The sequence below is a fragment of the Macrotis lagotis genome, chromosome 8 (assembly GCF_037893015.1).
Source record: "Macrotis lagotis isolate mMagLag1 chromosome 8, bilby.v1.9.chrom.fasta, whole genome shotgun sequence".
Lineage (NCBI taxonomy): Eukaryota > Metazoa > Chordata > Mammalia > Peramelemorphia > Peramelidae > Macrotis > Macrotis lagotis.
In genome coordinates this window covers 24,989,895-25,003,573 of record NC_133665.1, presented here as the reverse complement: position 1 = coordinate 25,003,573, position 13,679 = coordinate 24,989,895, and the positions used below count along the sequence as shown (strand labels likewise).

The 13,679-nt window shown below is 36.0% G+C and overlaps 1 protein-coding gene across 2 annotated transcripts in view; it reads left to right on the top strand.

The window, feature by feature from the left end:
• Positions 1–2,530: 2,530 nt before the first annotated feature.
• Positions 2,531–13,679, top strand: part of DOCK8 (dedicator of cytokinesis 8) — a 306,811-nt gene continuing 295,662 nt past the window's right edge. For both annotated transcript variants that reach the window (XM_074196530.1, XM_074196529.1), the window contains exon 1: positions 2,531–2,788. In XM_074196530.1, coding sequence (XP_074052631.1) covers positions 2,736–2,788 — 53 coding nt within the window. In that variant the 5' untranslated portion in view covers positions 2,531–2,735. The remainder of the gene's footprint in view (positions 2,789–13,679) is intronic.

Sequence of the window (13,679 nt, the reverse complement as noted above, 5' to 3'; positions counted from 1 at the left end):
TCACTGTGTTTGTTAAAGGTTTGACTCCATTCCACACACAATAGTCCTGTTAGCTGGGTGCTACTGATACCCCCATATTACAGACAAGTAACTTGAGGTTCAGAGAAATTAAATAGTATATCTAGTCTCACAACTGAGGAGGAACCCAAACTTGGATCTTCCAGACTCTAGTTGAGTGACAGTTGAGGAGTTATTTTAGATTGCTTTCCAAAATGGTCAAATCATTCATAATTTCTCCAGTAGTACATTAGGGTACCTGTACTCTCCAAACCCCTTAAATAACTACTACTTTTCTTTTTTGTTAATCTGATGGTTCTGAGGAGGAAATTCAATTATTTTAATGTGTAATTCTCTGATTATTAATTATTTTGATATATATATATATATATATAAAACCATTTAGTAAACTTTTGTTTCTTCTTTTGAAACTGCCTGTTTAAATGCATAGACCATTTATCTATTGGGAGATATATTTTAAAAATATTTACATATATTGATCATTATGAGAATATATTATATGTAATTTATCATATTTTTATTACACAAAAATTGTTTCTATATTTTCTATTGTTTTATTATAATTGCCTATATTATAGTTTATATTATAGATTTATATGGAAATTAAAATATATGTAAATATGTATATGTAGCATATATTTATTTTTAGACTGATTCCTAGTCCAAAAAGTTTACAGTTGCTCCTTCATTTAAGCTTAAACTGAAGAAGAGACTATGAATGAATCATAATCTTAAATATCTTGCTAACTCTGCTCATTTTTTCCCAGGAAAATATTTGGAGACTTTTCTGAGTGAATTGTCTCAAATTTTTATCTGTTTCTCTCTTTTATCTCTTATTGTCATCTATGTAATTTTATACCTGTGAACTTTGTCATAATGAATGCTTGTGTGCCTTTGATTTCAAAAAAGAAAGTCATCCAACTAGCTTTGATGAATTACTTTGGGCTAACAGAAAACTTGCAGAAATTATGAGATCAGAAAGAGGCAGAAGAGTCAAGAATTTTATTCTTGTGATGCAAAATAAGCAAAATACTTTAGGCAAAATTTTGCCCTATTTAAGTGCAAGGAAATAATAAACTAAGAGAGAAGACTGCCATACCATTAAAAAAAACTTGTAAATAGATATTAATAATAGAGAGTTTTTGCAAAACACTTTGATTATATTAGCTCATTTGACCCCCCCCCCAACAGTCCTGTTAGCTGAGTGCTAACCTTTGAGGTTCAGAGAAATTAAATAGTATCTCCAGTCTCACAACTGAGAAGGAACCCAAACTTGGGTCTTTCAGACTCCAGGGCCAATGCTCCATTCATTCATTCATTAGACCAACTGCCTCTTTAGTAAGTATGACTTTGTCAAAACCACATAGTAGTAATTTGGATTTCAGAAGCAGAAAATGAACAGTAGATTACAATGTATTCTCAGATTACATATTCTTGCATGATATTTACTTAAAGAAAAATATTTATCTTTAGGTTTTTCCTTTGTGTTCTTTTTATCAGTCAGATTGCCCCATTTGCTTATTTCTAGACTAGATTTAACTGCTGTCTTTTTAAAGGACACAGATTGACTGACATTAATTACAGTAATTTAACTTATTTTAGATTGGCTAACATATTTTCTCCCTTTATCTACAAAAAGATGTTGAAAAAAAAAGATACAGACAGGAAGGAAAGAGAGATGAGATTAGATGACAGAAGTAGAGAGAGAGGATAAAGGGGTGAAAAAATAAGAGATTTGAAAGTGGGAAAGAGTTGACAAATTGAGTGAGATTAAGGGAAAGAATGAGAAAAAGGAGGATGTGAGAGAGAGAGAGAAGAAGAAGAAGAAGAAGAGAGAAAGGTGAAAAAACATGAAAAAGGATGAAGAGAGACAAAAGGAGACACAGGAGGGATTGAGAGATAAATGAAAAAAGATGAGAGAGAGGAGATGACAGACTTGAGAGAAGATGAAAAAGAGAGAGACAAGGAGGGAGAGAAAGAAAGAGAGAGAGGCAGGCAGAGACATATGCTTTGTTCTGGCTAATATGAATAAGCTAGTCATAGATTTGAGGGTAATTGCATAAAGGCTCTGAATATTTCGGTTCCCGGGATAGTTTTGCCTGAGGAACCCTACATAGCAAACAAAGTTTTCCAACAGCACCAAGTAGTCACTCCATCAGTGGCATTTGGGAGAGAAAGACGTTGGGCTCTGAATGAGATCTATTTAAAGGGAAGAAATAGAAAAGAACAGAGACTATTAAGGGGGAAAAAAATCTTGTATTTAAAGCTAATAATCCCTATTGCTGTTGCTAAGTGCAACCATGGATGAGAGTTATTGTTATTGGTCTGGGAAGTCCCAGGGAGAGAGGGAAGGAGCGTGAGTGCCTGCTTGCTTATGTGTCCGTGCGTGTGTGTGTGTGCGTGCGTGTGTGTGTGTGTGTGTGTGTGTGTGTGTGTGTGTGTGTGTGTTCGCCTGCAGAAGTGAAAACTCAAAGGGTTTTTTGAGCTCAGGTTTCCGTGCAAGAGGAAGATGACAGACCGGGGTTAGCTGGCAGCGAGGCGCAACTCAGAGCTAATCCCTCCCCCTCAGTGAAGGTGAAAATGCGGAAGTTTCCAGCAGAATTGACAGATGAGACTAGCTTCTCCCTCAGCATGCCCGGCCACCGCCGCGCCCCTGCTCACTGCCCCCTTCTGCCCAGCCCGGGACCCTAGACGCCGCGCAGGAGAGAACAGCGGGCATGGCCACGCTGCCCACCGCCGAGCGCCGGGCATTCGCCCTCAAGATCAACAGGTAAGGCGAGCCCCGCGACTCCCAGGCGAACTTTGTACGGGGCCGGTGGCAGGGGAGGCAGGAGGAGCGCTGGCCCCCAGCCACTAGCCCCGGGACTGTGGAGATGAGCCAAGGACAACCCCTGGCCCGTGAGCAAGGCAAGGAGCGACTTCTTGCAAACCTGGATGACTGAGCTCCCTTGGGGTGTGTGTGTGTGTGTGTGTGTGTGTGTGTGTGTGTGTGTGTGTGTGTGTTTATCGCGGGAATCCTCTGCTGGCTGGGATGAACCTCAAAGCTGTGCTGTACGTTTCTTCTCCCGGGCGACCTGCCGGCTTGCTACAGTTGCTGAGATACATTTCTCTCCGTGGCGGCATCTCCGATCCCACTTCCCTCCCGCCTCCTATCTTTCATTCCCGAGTTTTGCCTTCCTTTGCTCTCTCTGGCTATTCTCTTAATATCAACCCCCAAACCCCTCCACCGCCGTGCTCGGCCCTGCCCCCTCTTGGCAGAAGCCAGCCCGACTGGATCGAGAATTCTTCATCCAGCCGTTGGAGTAGGATTAGTGTTTGGGCAGGGACGGGCGGGCCCTGGAATTTGTTGTGGAAAGGACTCTCTAGGTCTGGAATAGAGGTTGGCTGGGGGTGCGGGTTGAGGGGGAGAGAGAGACAGACAGACAGACAGAGAGACAGAGAGAGAGAGACAGAGCGCGAGCGCATTCTGAGGAGAGGTAGGAGGATGGGGGGGGGCGAGTGTCCATCCCTTCTGACTTTGCCATTTCAAAAAATAGTCTGACTCCTGCTGCCACTGCTATTTTTATAACCCTCTTCAAGAAAAGCTCTGAAGTGGGAAAAATGATTTTAAAAAACTTCTACATTTAAATAAACAAAAAAAGGGTTGGCAAGTATCTAAGGACATTTTTTTTAAATGTTTGCGTAGCCTGAGCAATGAAGTAAAGCACCGTTGAGATATAGTTCCTATTCCTAGGGTTTAACAATCTTTTTTTTTTTCTGACCTATGATTTCATAGGTATGAGGAACTTCTAGATTGGAAACCACTTCCAACTGCATAGCATGGCATCTAGTCTGTAATTTATATACTTTTTTAAATAATATATTTTTTAAAATTATGCTCTCAAAGAGATGCTATAAGACATTGGAGCGTGATGGAACTTCTTACTCAGGCAGCAGAGGCAGAATCTGGTCTTAGGCCTTCCTGACTCTAAACCCAGCTTGTTTCCTATCCACTAGACCACTACTGCCTTGTTACAATACAAATAAAGAGACACCAAATATAAGCACATTTTCACCCTTGGCACTTGTACTGCAGCTTTTCCTCCACTGAAAATGGCTGACTATTAAGGACTTTGAAAGGTTGATATCTGTGTCTCATCACTGACAAAACAAAACACTGACTTTTTTTTTCAGATGCACAATCTTATCAAAATCCAAAACTATTTTTGAAAAATCAATTTATTACCTTATTCCTTTCTTCCAAAAGCAAAATATATCCTCTAAATACCCTTCCAGTTTTAAAACTGATTCTATGTATTTTTTTTAAAGTTTCTTCTTTACAGCTGAGTGAATTAAAAGAATAATTAGATAGATAATAAATTCTCCCCTCCAACACCCCAGCAGCCCCAAGGAAAATACCATTTGACCAGGACAAAAAGTTTTACTACTACTTATAAATTACTACTAAGCCATTAGAAGTCATAGACTAAGGGGCAGCTAGGTGGCGCAGTGGTTAAAGCACCAGCCTTGGAGTCAGGAGTACCTGGGTTCAAATCCAGTCTCAAACACTTAATAATTACCTAGCTGTGTGGCCTTGGGCAAGCCACTTAACCCCATTTGCCTTGCAAAAACCTAAAAAAAAAAAAAATTAAAAAAAAGTCATAGACTGAAATCCTGCCAGGAGCTTCCAGAATTCACATTCAACATTGTTGCCATCTTAGTTATTTACTACTAAGGTTTGAACAAACCATTTCACACATGTATTATTTTTTCATCTACATGACAAATGTAATTTTTAATATAGAATAAAATGCTGCTTGAGACTATAATTAATGTCAAATAGGTGCTCAAAGCATAAATCCATCAGTCATATCTTAAATTATATGTCTCCTGGATGTGTACAATCTTTTCCTGAATAATGGCTTTGCTCAAGGCAAGGAATCATAATAGATTAGATGAATTACACTGCACAATGGAAGACATCACCTTTCATTCTTGTGAATTTTAAAGGTACCAAAAGATGGTGGCACTAGAGGTTTAAAGGGACTTTGAAACTTGTATAAGAAGCCAGAGAGCTAATCTAATCTTGAGGTTCCAGATTGATAATGAGTATGAGATCAAAAGTGGAGAGCAGGCCCTGTAAACAAGGTAGTTTTCAGGTAGAGAATGAAGGCCACCAGTGATCTCTTAGAGCTCCACAAATTTAGAGGATGTCAATCATGGAATTCCAAATGTTCAACACTGACCAAAAAGCTTCTCCCTCAAATCAAAATATAAAGGCTTATCTAATAATATTCAGGCAATGATCGATGATTATATATTATGTATTCAATACATATATAGTAACATTATTCTAATACTACAATGCTAATATCACACCATAATAATTAGTATAATAATAATAATAATATATGATATTACAGAACACTATATTTTGTATTTGTTTCCCTTTTCAGTTTTTTTATGAAAGGGACAAAAGAGACTTCTGTGATGTTTTACTTAAAGGAATAGAATGATGGAATTAATTTGCCGATATTGTTCCAAGCTTTGTTCAAATTTAATATGAGGAAAATGTCACAGTCAATTTTAGACACAGATTTAAGAGCTGAAAGGGACTTAGAATCCATGGAATCTAATCCTCTCATTTGATAATATGAAGAAATTGAGGCCTAGCAAGGTTAAGTGACTTGTCCAGAATTACACAGATAATAAGTATCAGAGACATTTGAACCTAATCCCCAATGCATTCAATCCACCATAGATTTATTTTTATTTACTTATTATGGCATTCTTGAATAGAGTCACAGTAGTTAGAGAGCTGGTCTTCAAACACCTTAAGTGTTTGAACAGAGTGAGAATGTTTCATATATATATATATATATATATATATATATATATATATATATATATATATATACATATAGCGAGATGGGGGGGGAGGCTTTATTACAAGTCTCATCTCTGGCACATTCTGGCTATGTGACACAGAAATCTTTTGTTGCCCTTAGCCAATTCACTAAGAATATAAATTACAGTGAAACTGCTGATTTGCATTAGTAATAAGAATCTCTTGCTAATTCAGAGCTATCTACAGTGATAAAATCATAGGTATGTGTATTGAAATTAGTTTCCTGTTTAAATAAATTAAGGAGATGGTGAGAAGCAGCATAGCTCAAAGAACTGTCCTTGGAATCTAAAAGACCTAGGTTTGAGGACTGCCCACCTTTGTTATATCCTAGCTGTGTTACTTTAGGCATGTCACATAACCTCTCAATGGCTCCTGGATAGTTCTCCAATACTATTGGTTGCAGTTTTCCATGGGTAGAGGTTATCTTTATTCTAGGAGTTCCATGAATCTGCCCCACACTCCCCACACCCTGAGAAAAAGATAGTACCTTAAGTGTTTGATCACAGTGAGAATGTTTCATATATATATATATATATATATATATATATATACAGCAGCCCCAAGGAAAATATATACACACATACATATACACATATATATTTCTCAGTTTAAATTTGTTATAAAAGGCAAAAGCTGCTGAAATGAGTTTATCAGTATTTTGGCTGATGAATATTAATTTCTAACCCATCAGTTAGGTAATTCAGTGCTGGGCCTGATGTCAGGAAGACCTGAGTTCAAATATGACCTCAGATATTTACTAGCTGTGTGAACCTGGGCAAGTCACTGTGCCTGTTTGCCTTTATCCACTAAATGACAAACCACTCCAGTATTTTTGCCACGAAAACTCCAAGGACATTATTGACATTCTAAGGTCCTTGGAGTCATGAATTGTCAGACATGACAACGACTCAACAACAACAAAATGTTCATCCCATTCAGCAATTTCACGCATATTTCTTTTTGGTTGTTTGTTTATTTTTGTTTTTGCAAGGCCATGTCCTCCTGACTCCCAGGGACAGTGCTCTATCCCCTGTGCACCTTCACAGATATTTCAAGTGCATACTAAGTTTGTAGGACTATGCTATGCCTTATCAGAGATGCAAAGTTTAGGTAATACTAACAATAATAACAACAGCAATAACCAACATTTATCTGGGCAGCTAGGTAGTATAGTGCTGGACCTGGAGTCAGGAAGACTTATCTTTCTGAGTTTAAATATGAATTCACATTAGCTGTGTGACATTGGGCAAGTCACTTAGCCCTGGTTGCCTCAGTTTCTACATCTGTAAAGTGAGCTGGAGAAGGAAATGGCAAACTACTCTAGTATCTTTGCTAAGAAAACACCAAATGGAGTCATGATCACAAACATGACTGAAAAATGAGTGCAACATTCTGTATTGTATTGTATATTGTATTCTGTATTGTATAAACACAGACATGAATGAAAAATTTATATAGTGCTTATTATGGGTCAGACACTATTCTATGTACTTTACAATTATTGTCTTATTTAAGTCTTACAATAATCCCAGGAGGTAGATGTTCTTATTAACCTAATTTTATAGATAAGGAATCAGAGGCAGATAGGTTAATAGTCTTGCTCAGAATCACATCTCTAAATAAGTGTGGAGGTTAAATTTGAACTCAGGTCTTCCTGATTCCAGGCTCAGAACTCTATCCTTTGTGTCATCTAGCTGCCTAGAAGAGACACAGAACTGCTCTCATGGTCTCTTAGAAGAAATATTGAATGAATATTTCTAAAATGCTTTGTTTGATAATGAGAAATCCATGAATAAATAAGAGATATGAGACTTTAACAATTTGGGAATTAATATATAGCATTATCTATGCCTTAGCAGGTAACTCCTTAGAGTTGTCCAAGGCACACAATGGTTAGGTGACTTCCCTGGGATCAAGCCCCATTCTTGACCTCATGCCAAGCAATCACCCCAGTCAGAATAAAAGGATCTGAGCTCTGAAGCTAAATTCTATCTAATGTAGCCTTCTTATTAAATAAAAGGAAACCAAGATTTATTTAACCAAAGTTATATGACTTGCCCAAGATCACATAACTACTAGGTCAGAAGTAGGTTTTGATCTCACATTATTTAACTCCAAGACTTATGTTCTTTATATTGTACTTCACTACTTATGTTTTTGTCCTAATAACAAGAAATAGTTAACTCATAGTATCTTAGATTTATTGCTAGAAAAGACTTTAGAGGTCATCTCTTTCATTTTGAGGATATGGAAACTGAGACCCAGAAAAATTGTGTTAATTGTCTAAGATCTTGTTGCAGTTAGGATTTGAACCCAGGTCCTCCAAATCTAATTTCAACATACTTTCTACTGTACTCCTTGAGTCTAAAAATATAGCAGAGTTAGAGAAATATATTATTCATGTTGTATTATTCTCCTCCTATCCACTCCTGGAGGAAAAAACAAACTTTCCAAGACTGGGGGAATTTTATACTCTGTTGTTTATGAATAGGGTAGCCCAGTTCATTGTGGTGTTAAGGTTTATCAGGAGTTAAGAGGAGGGAAGGCTGACCATGCACACCTATGGTAGTATGTTCAAATCAAATCTAAGCTTATATCAGGCAACAACAAACATGCATTGAGTATTTACTATAAAAAAAAGACATTGTGCCAGATGCTAGAGATATAGAATATCTGTATGTGTACATTCACATGATATTTATCTTCATTCTTGAAGAAGAGCATGACATCAGGGAGGTGCCATGAGAAGCAAGTGAATTAGATTTGAATGAGGGAAGGACTGTGCTAAGTCACCAGCCTTACTTTCTCCTCTCAAGCTATCTGAGTCCATTGGCCAGATATGCATCTGGAAATGACCCCAGATGTGAGGTAGTCAGGGTTAAGTGACTTTCACTAGGTCATATAACAATAAGTGTTGAGTCTGAGGCTAGATTTGAACTCAAGTCTTTATGACTCCAGCGCCAGTACTCTATCCACTACGTCACCTACCATACATAAATATAATGTATATAATATATATATATATTTATGCAAGTATAATCCATACAATGATCTGATACAGAAATGAAAAATGATACTGTGCTTGCTCTCAAGGAGTTTATAATTTAATGAGTCAGAAAATATATAAGGAAACATAATAAAACATAGAATATGAAATGCAAAAGGGAAGTCTGGAGAAAGTTTTGGTTATTAGACAATTGAAGAAAGAAGAGATCATTTTCAACTGGGGGAGGGGTAAAGGTGGGATGAGCTAAATTTTAGTGGAGGAAATGATTCTCAAAAGAGAAAGATTTCAGCAGAGAAAGGAAAAGAAATATTTTATAGTTGTGAGACATGGACTAGACAAATGTGCAGGTATTGGAAGATAGAGGACAAAATTAGAAAGCAATTGCTAGCTTAATTGGACTGGAATAAAATATATAGTACATTAAGAGAAATAGTATGAAATAAAATTGGAGTCAAATGATAGATAAATATCAGGAGAGGGTTTTGTATCTTAGAAATTAGGAGGCCACTGAATATTTTCTAATAGAGAAATAGCATACATTAAGAAGATTATGTTAGCAATGATGAAAAAGATGGATTGAAAATGGGGTAAGACTGGCAATGAAGAGACCAATTTAGGAGACTGATAATGAGGTAAGATAGGAAATGAAGAGACCAATCAGGAGACTCTGACAATAATCTAGATAGGAGTTAGTGAGGGTGGTAACTAAGTGTCAATGTCAGTGTAAAGAAGGAAAGTGATGGTAAGGATACAGACAGAGTAGAATTCAATAGAATTTTGTGCCTAATTGAATGTGGGACATGATGAAGTTAGAAGATTAAAAAAAAACAGGTTTTGATTCCATTTATTATCTGCCTTTGTTTGTCTTTTAAAAATAAAAGCTGATCATAAAAGTTCTCTGTGTATTTATGTTAATCACTTTAGATATCATTCCCTTTTTTTCTTATGAAAATAAGTCATTAGAATTTCACTTTTGAAAACTACCCATCTTTCTTAGCTGTAAAATTTCAGGACATGGAATTCTACCTATTTATTCTTGGAACTCTTTGAAATTTGTAATCCCAAATCTAGGGTATGAGTCAGACTATGCCCTTCTCTATCAGAAATTTTAAAATGTTGTCACTTCCTCTTAAAGTTTCCATCTCTTCTACTTCAACAACCAATTCTTCCTTCTTGGTCAGAATCATGTCCAAAATAGTAGTTCCCCTAATTGCTTCCTCTCCCTTTGGAAAAATGAAATTAATATGGAAGAGAGTGAATTGCTGAATAATTAAAGCAGGTGTCCATAGAGTGGTAGTCTTCCACCATTACTATATCATGTGTCCATGACAGGTCTATAGTCTATTTCCAGAGCTCTTTATCTAATTCCTCCTTTTATAATACAATTGTTTTGTAACATGCTCCCATTACACATGGTCACACTGATGAAACTCCTGATCTTTCAGAGTATCAAGGACATGTGCTTTATAGGGGGGAAAAAGATGGCTAAGTTGGTACAGTATATTTAGTCAGAGGACCTAAAATATTTCAACCCTAATGACCAGGTTGTGAATGACATATACCTCACCAAGAGAACTCCAAATAGCAGGGGTTAGTTGAGTAATGAGAGAGAGGGATAACATTCTACTTAATGTCAGGAGAAAATGAAGAAAATCTTCATTGTGTTGAGGGGACTTTCTGTAGCAAATTTTTGTGAGGTCATGGACCAGGCTTCTTTGAATGGGCAAGCATGAATAGGTTTTGATTGGCATCTTTGAAAGGAGTTGCTAAATTTTTTTAATTTTTGTCCTAATAAAATGGAAAAATAGTCTTCTTCAACATTTATCTTTTTTGAATATTTTTGAATTCCACATTTTCCCACCACCCTTCCTTCCCTTCCTCCTCCCCATGGCTTCAAATAATCCAATATAGGTTGTACATGTACAATCATTTAGCATATTTCTACATAGTCCTATTGTTAAGTAGGAGTCAGAACTAAAGAGGGAAAAAACCATGAGAAAGAAAGAAAAACATAAAAGAAATTTTAAAAAGTGAACATAGTATGCTTTTCTCTACATTTAGATTCCATAGTTCTTTCTGTAGATATGGATGACATTTTCCATAACAGGTCTCTCAGAATTGTCCTTGATCACTGAATTGATGAGAGGAGCCAAATTCATCTTAGTTGATCATCTCACAATGCTTTGTTAATGTGCACAATGTCTCCTGGTTCTGTTCTCTTTACTTAGCCTCAGTTCTTGAAGGTCTTTTGGGGGAGATTCTAAATTGATGAGTTCATCGATCTATTTGAAAATTTAAGTTAATTGATCAGAAACTTATGTTTTTTGTCTTTCTTTGTCCCATTTGCCATAGTGCCTGGCACACAGTCTAATCTTAATGAATTATAGTTGACTGACTCAATGGGTATTTTGCTTTACTTGACCAATCTACAATAGCATAAGTGAATGGGGAGAAAAAGTCATTTAATTAATTACCAGACTTTCAGGACTTTGTTGCAAAAAAGTCTTAATAGAACTTAATAGAAAATTTGACATATAAGAACCAAGAGAAATATGAGATAAACATCAAAGACATTACAAGGGACTCAATTGTCAAGTCCAACTTCTGGACTCTTTCAATCTTTTCCAGATGAAAGTTGGAGGGGTGGGAGACAAGGAAGACAAAGGAGACAAGTTTCTCCCTCAAGATCTCCAAGTGCTCCAAGGGCTCTGTTTATTCACCAAAACACCTAAATACCTTTCCAGTCATTAATGCACTCCCATTCCCATGGCACTTAGTAGAACAAGGCTTTGATGTTCAAATACACCAGGTGAAGATAATTTACAATGTCCCCATAAACAACGGTTCCCAACACTCAATAAGGACAAATTGCTTACTATCCAAACATGGAAATGGAAACCATATATCCAAGATTGTTATTTTTAATTGGGTAGTTTCAAGGGAAAAAATGGGATAGAGCTGAGTAGGATGAGATTCTTAGAAGTAAAATGGTGCAGTAAAGATTTTTTTTAAAAAGTTATCATCTTATATAAATGAGGTGTGAAAGGAAGAATTGATACAAAGGAATTAGATGGGAAAGGAGAGCTGGTAGTTTTGGAAATCTAGTCTCACTGAGAATCAGTTAAAGAGCTAACAAATTACATGTATACATATATACATATATATGTGTATAAAACCTTTTTAAATTTAGAAAGAAATAAGAGGAGGGGAGAGGGAGGGTACTGAGTTAGAGGATGAGGGAATAGGATAAGATAATATATATATATATATATATATATATATATGGAAGGGTGTGTAGATCAATGGAAAGGTAAGGTCTAGAAGGATATGTAAAGGGAAGAATTCTTGGAGGTCAAGCTAGTGAGTAGAAGAAAAATAGAGCAGTGAGGGGGGTTTGTTGTTTTCAAGAAATGTTATAAAAATGAGAGATACACACAAACCAAATATGTCGGTATTCATGAATATGTGTATGTATCTTTGTATATATGTGTGTGTGTGTATATAAATGCCTATAAATGGGTATATATATATATATATATATATGTATGTATGTGAGCATGTGTATCTGAGTATGTATAAGTGAGTATATGTATAAATGTGTATATATATATATATATATATATATATATATGTCTTTATGTGTGTATATACCCAATTTTAATTGTAGCAGGGGACAGGAAGGGGGAGAGGAAAAAATAAACAGTACACAGTAAAGAAAAAACCTACAAGGAAGCAAAGAAAGGAAGGATAATTTTGAATACAATGTATAGTGTTTATTATATTGACTTTCTTGAAATGAAAATTCATTTCTTTATATTATGAATCCTTTCATGCTTTGCTACACATATTACTGGTTCATTTAATTTTGTATTTAAGTTTAAAATTAAAGATAAATTAAAGTAATAGGATAAGAGCACTTTGGAAATAGTACTAGATTTGGGATCAGAGGAACTGGGTTTGAGCCAAAATCTCAGTCTATCATTTACTATCTATGTATCTGTAGGTAACTATCTTAATCTCTTGGAGTTTTACTTTCATCATCCATAAAGTGAGGGGGTAGGATGATGAGATGAGCCCTATGACCCTTCTAACTCTAATTTCTATTATCATTTAGATGAAGTGCTCTGTGTAGGAAGGTGATTAAAATCCCTTTTTAATCACAAAATGAAATTACCTGTTATGTAGCTTATTATGCTCATTTTTACACAGATAAAAGGTTTGAGAGTATCTGCTCTTTTAAATCATTTTTATTAATTTTTTCTTTGTGAATTAACTTTTGTGACATAACCAATACATTAAAAACCACCTTCTCCAAGGAGCTTAAAATCCTCTATTATCCCTTATAGTAACCTGAAAATGTAATGATTTATTCAATAAATTCCAAGTTAGTAGTGAAGCTATAATTTGGATCTGAGATGATAGCATCTGCTGTGCTCTGGGAATCTTCATCTCACTCTTTTTAAAAATTTATTTAATATTTATTTATTCTCATTTTGTATAATTTTTTTATACATTAATAAAATATTCTTATTTAAGAGTAACAAAATAACCCCTCCCAAAAAATATAGACTAACTTGAGCAATAAAGTAAAGGGGAAAGAAAAAAATTAAAATTAAAAGAATAATAGTAATAATTGTACTTCTGGCCAGGTGGCACAGTGGATGGAGCATCAGCCCTGGAGCCAGGAGCACCCAAGTCCATATCTGCCCCCGTACACCCAACAATCACCCAGCTGTGTGACATGTAAGCCACCCCAACCCCACTGCC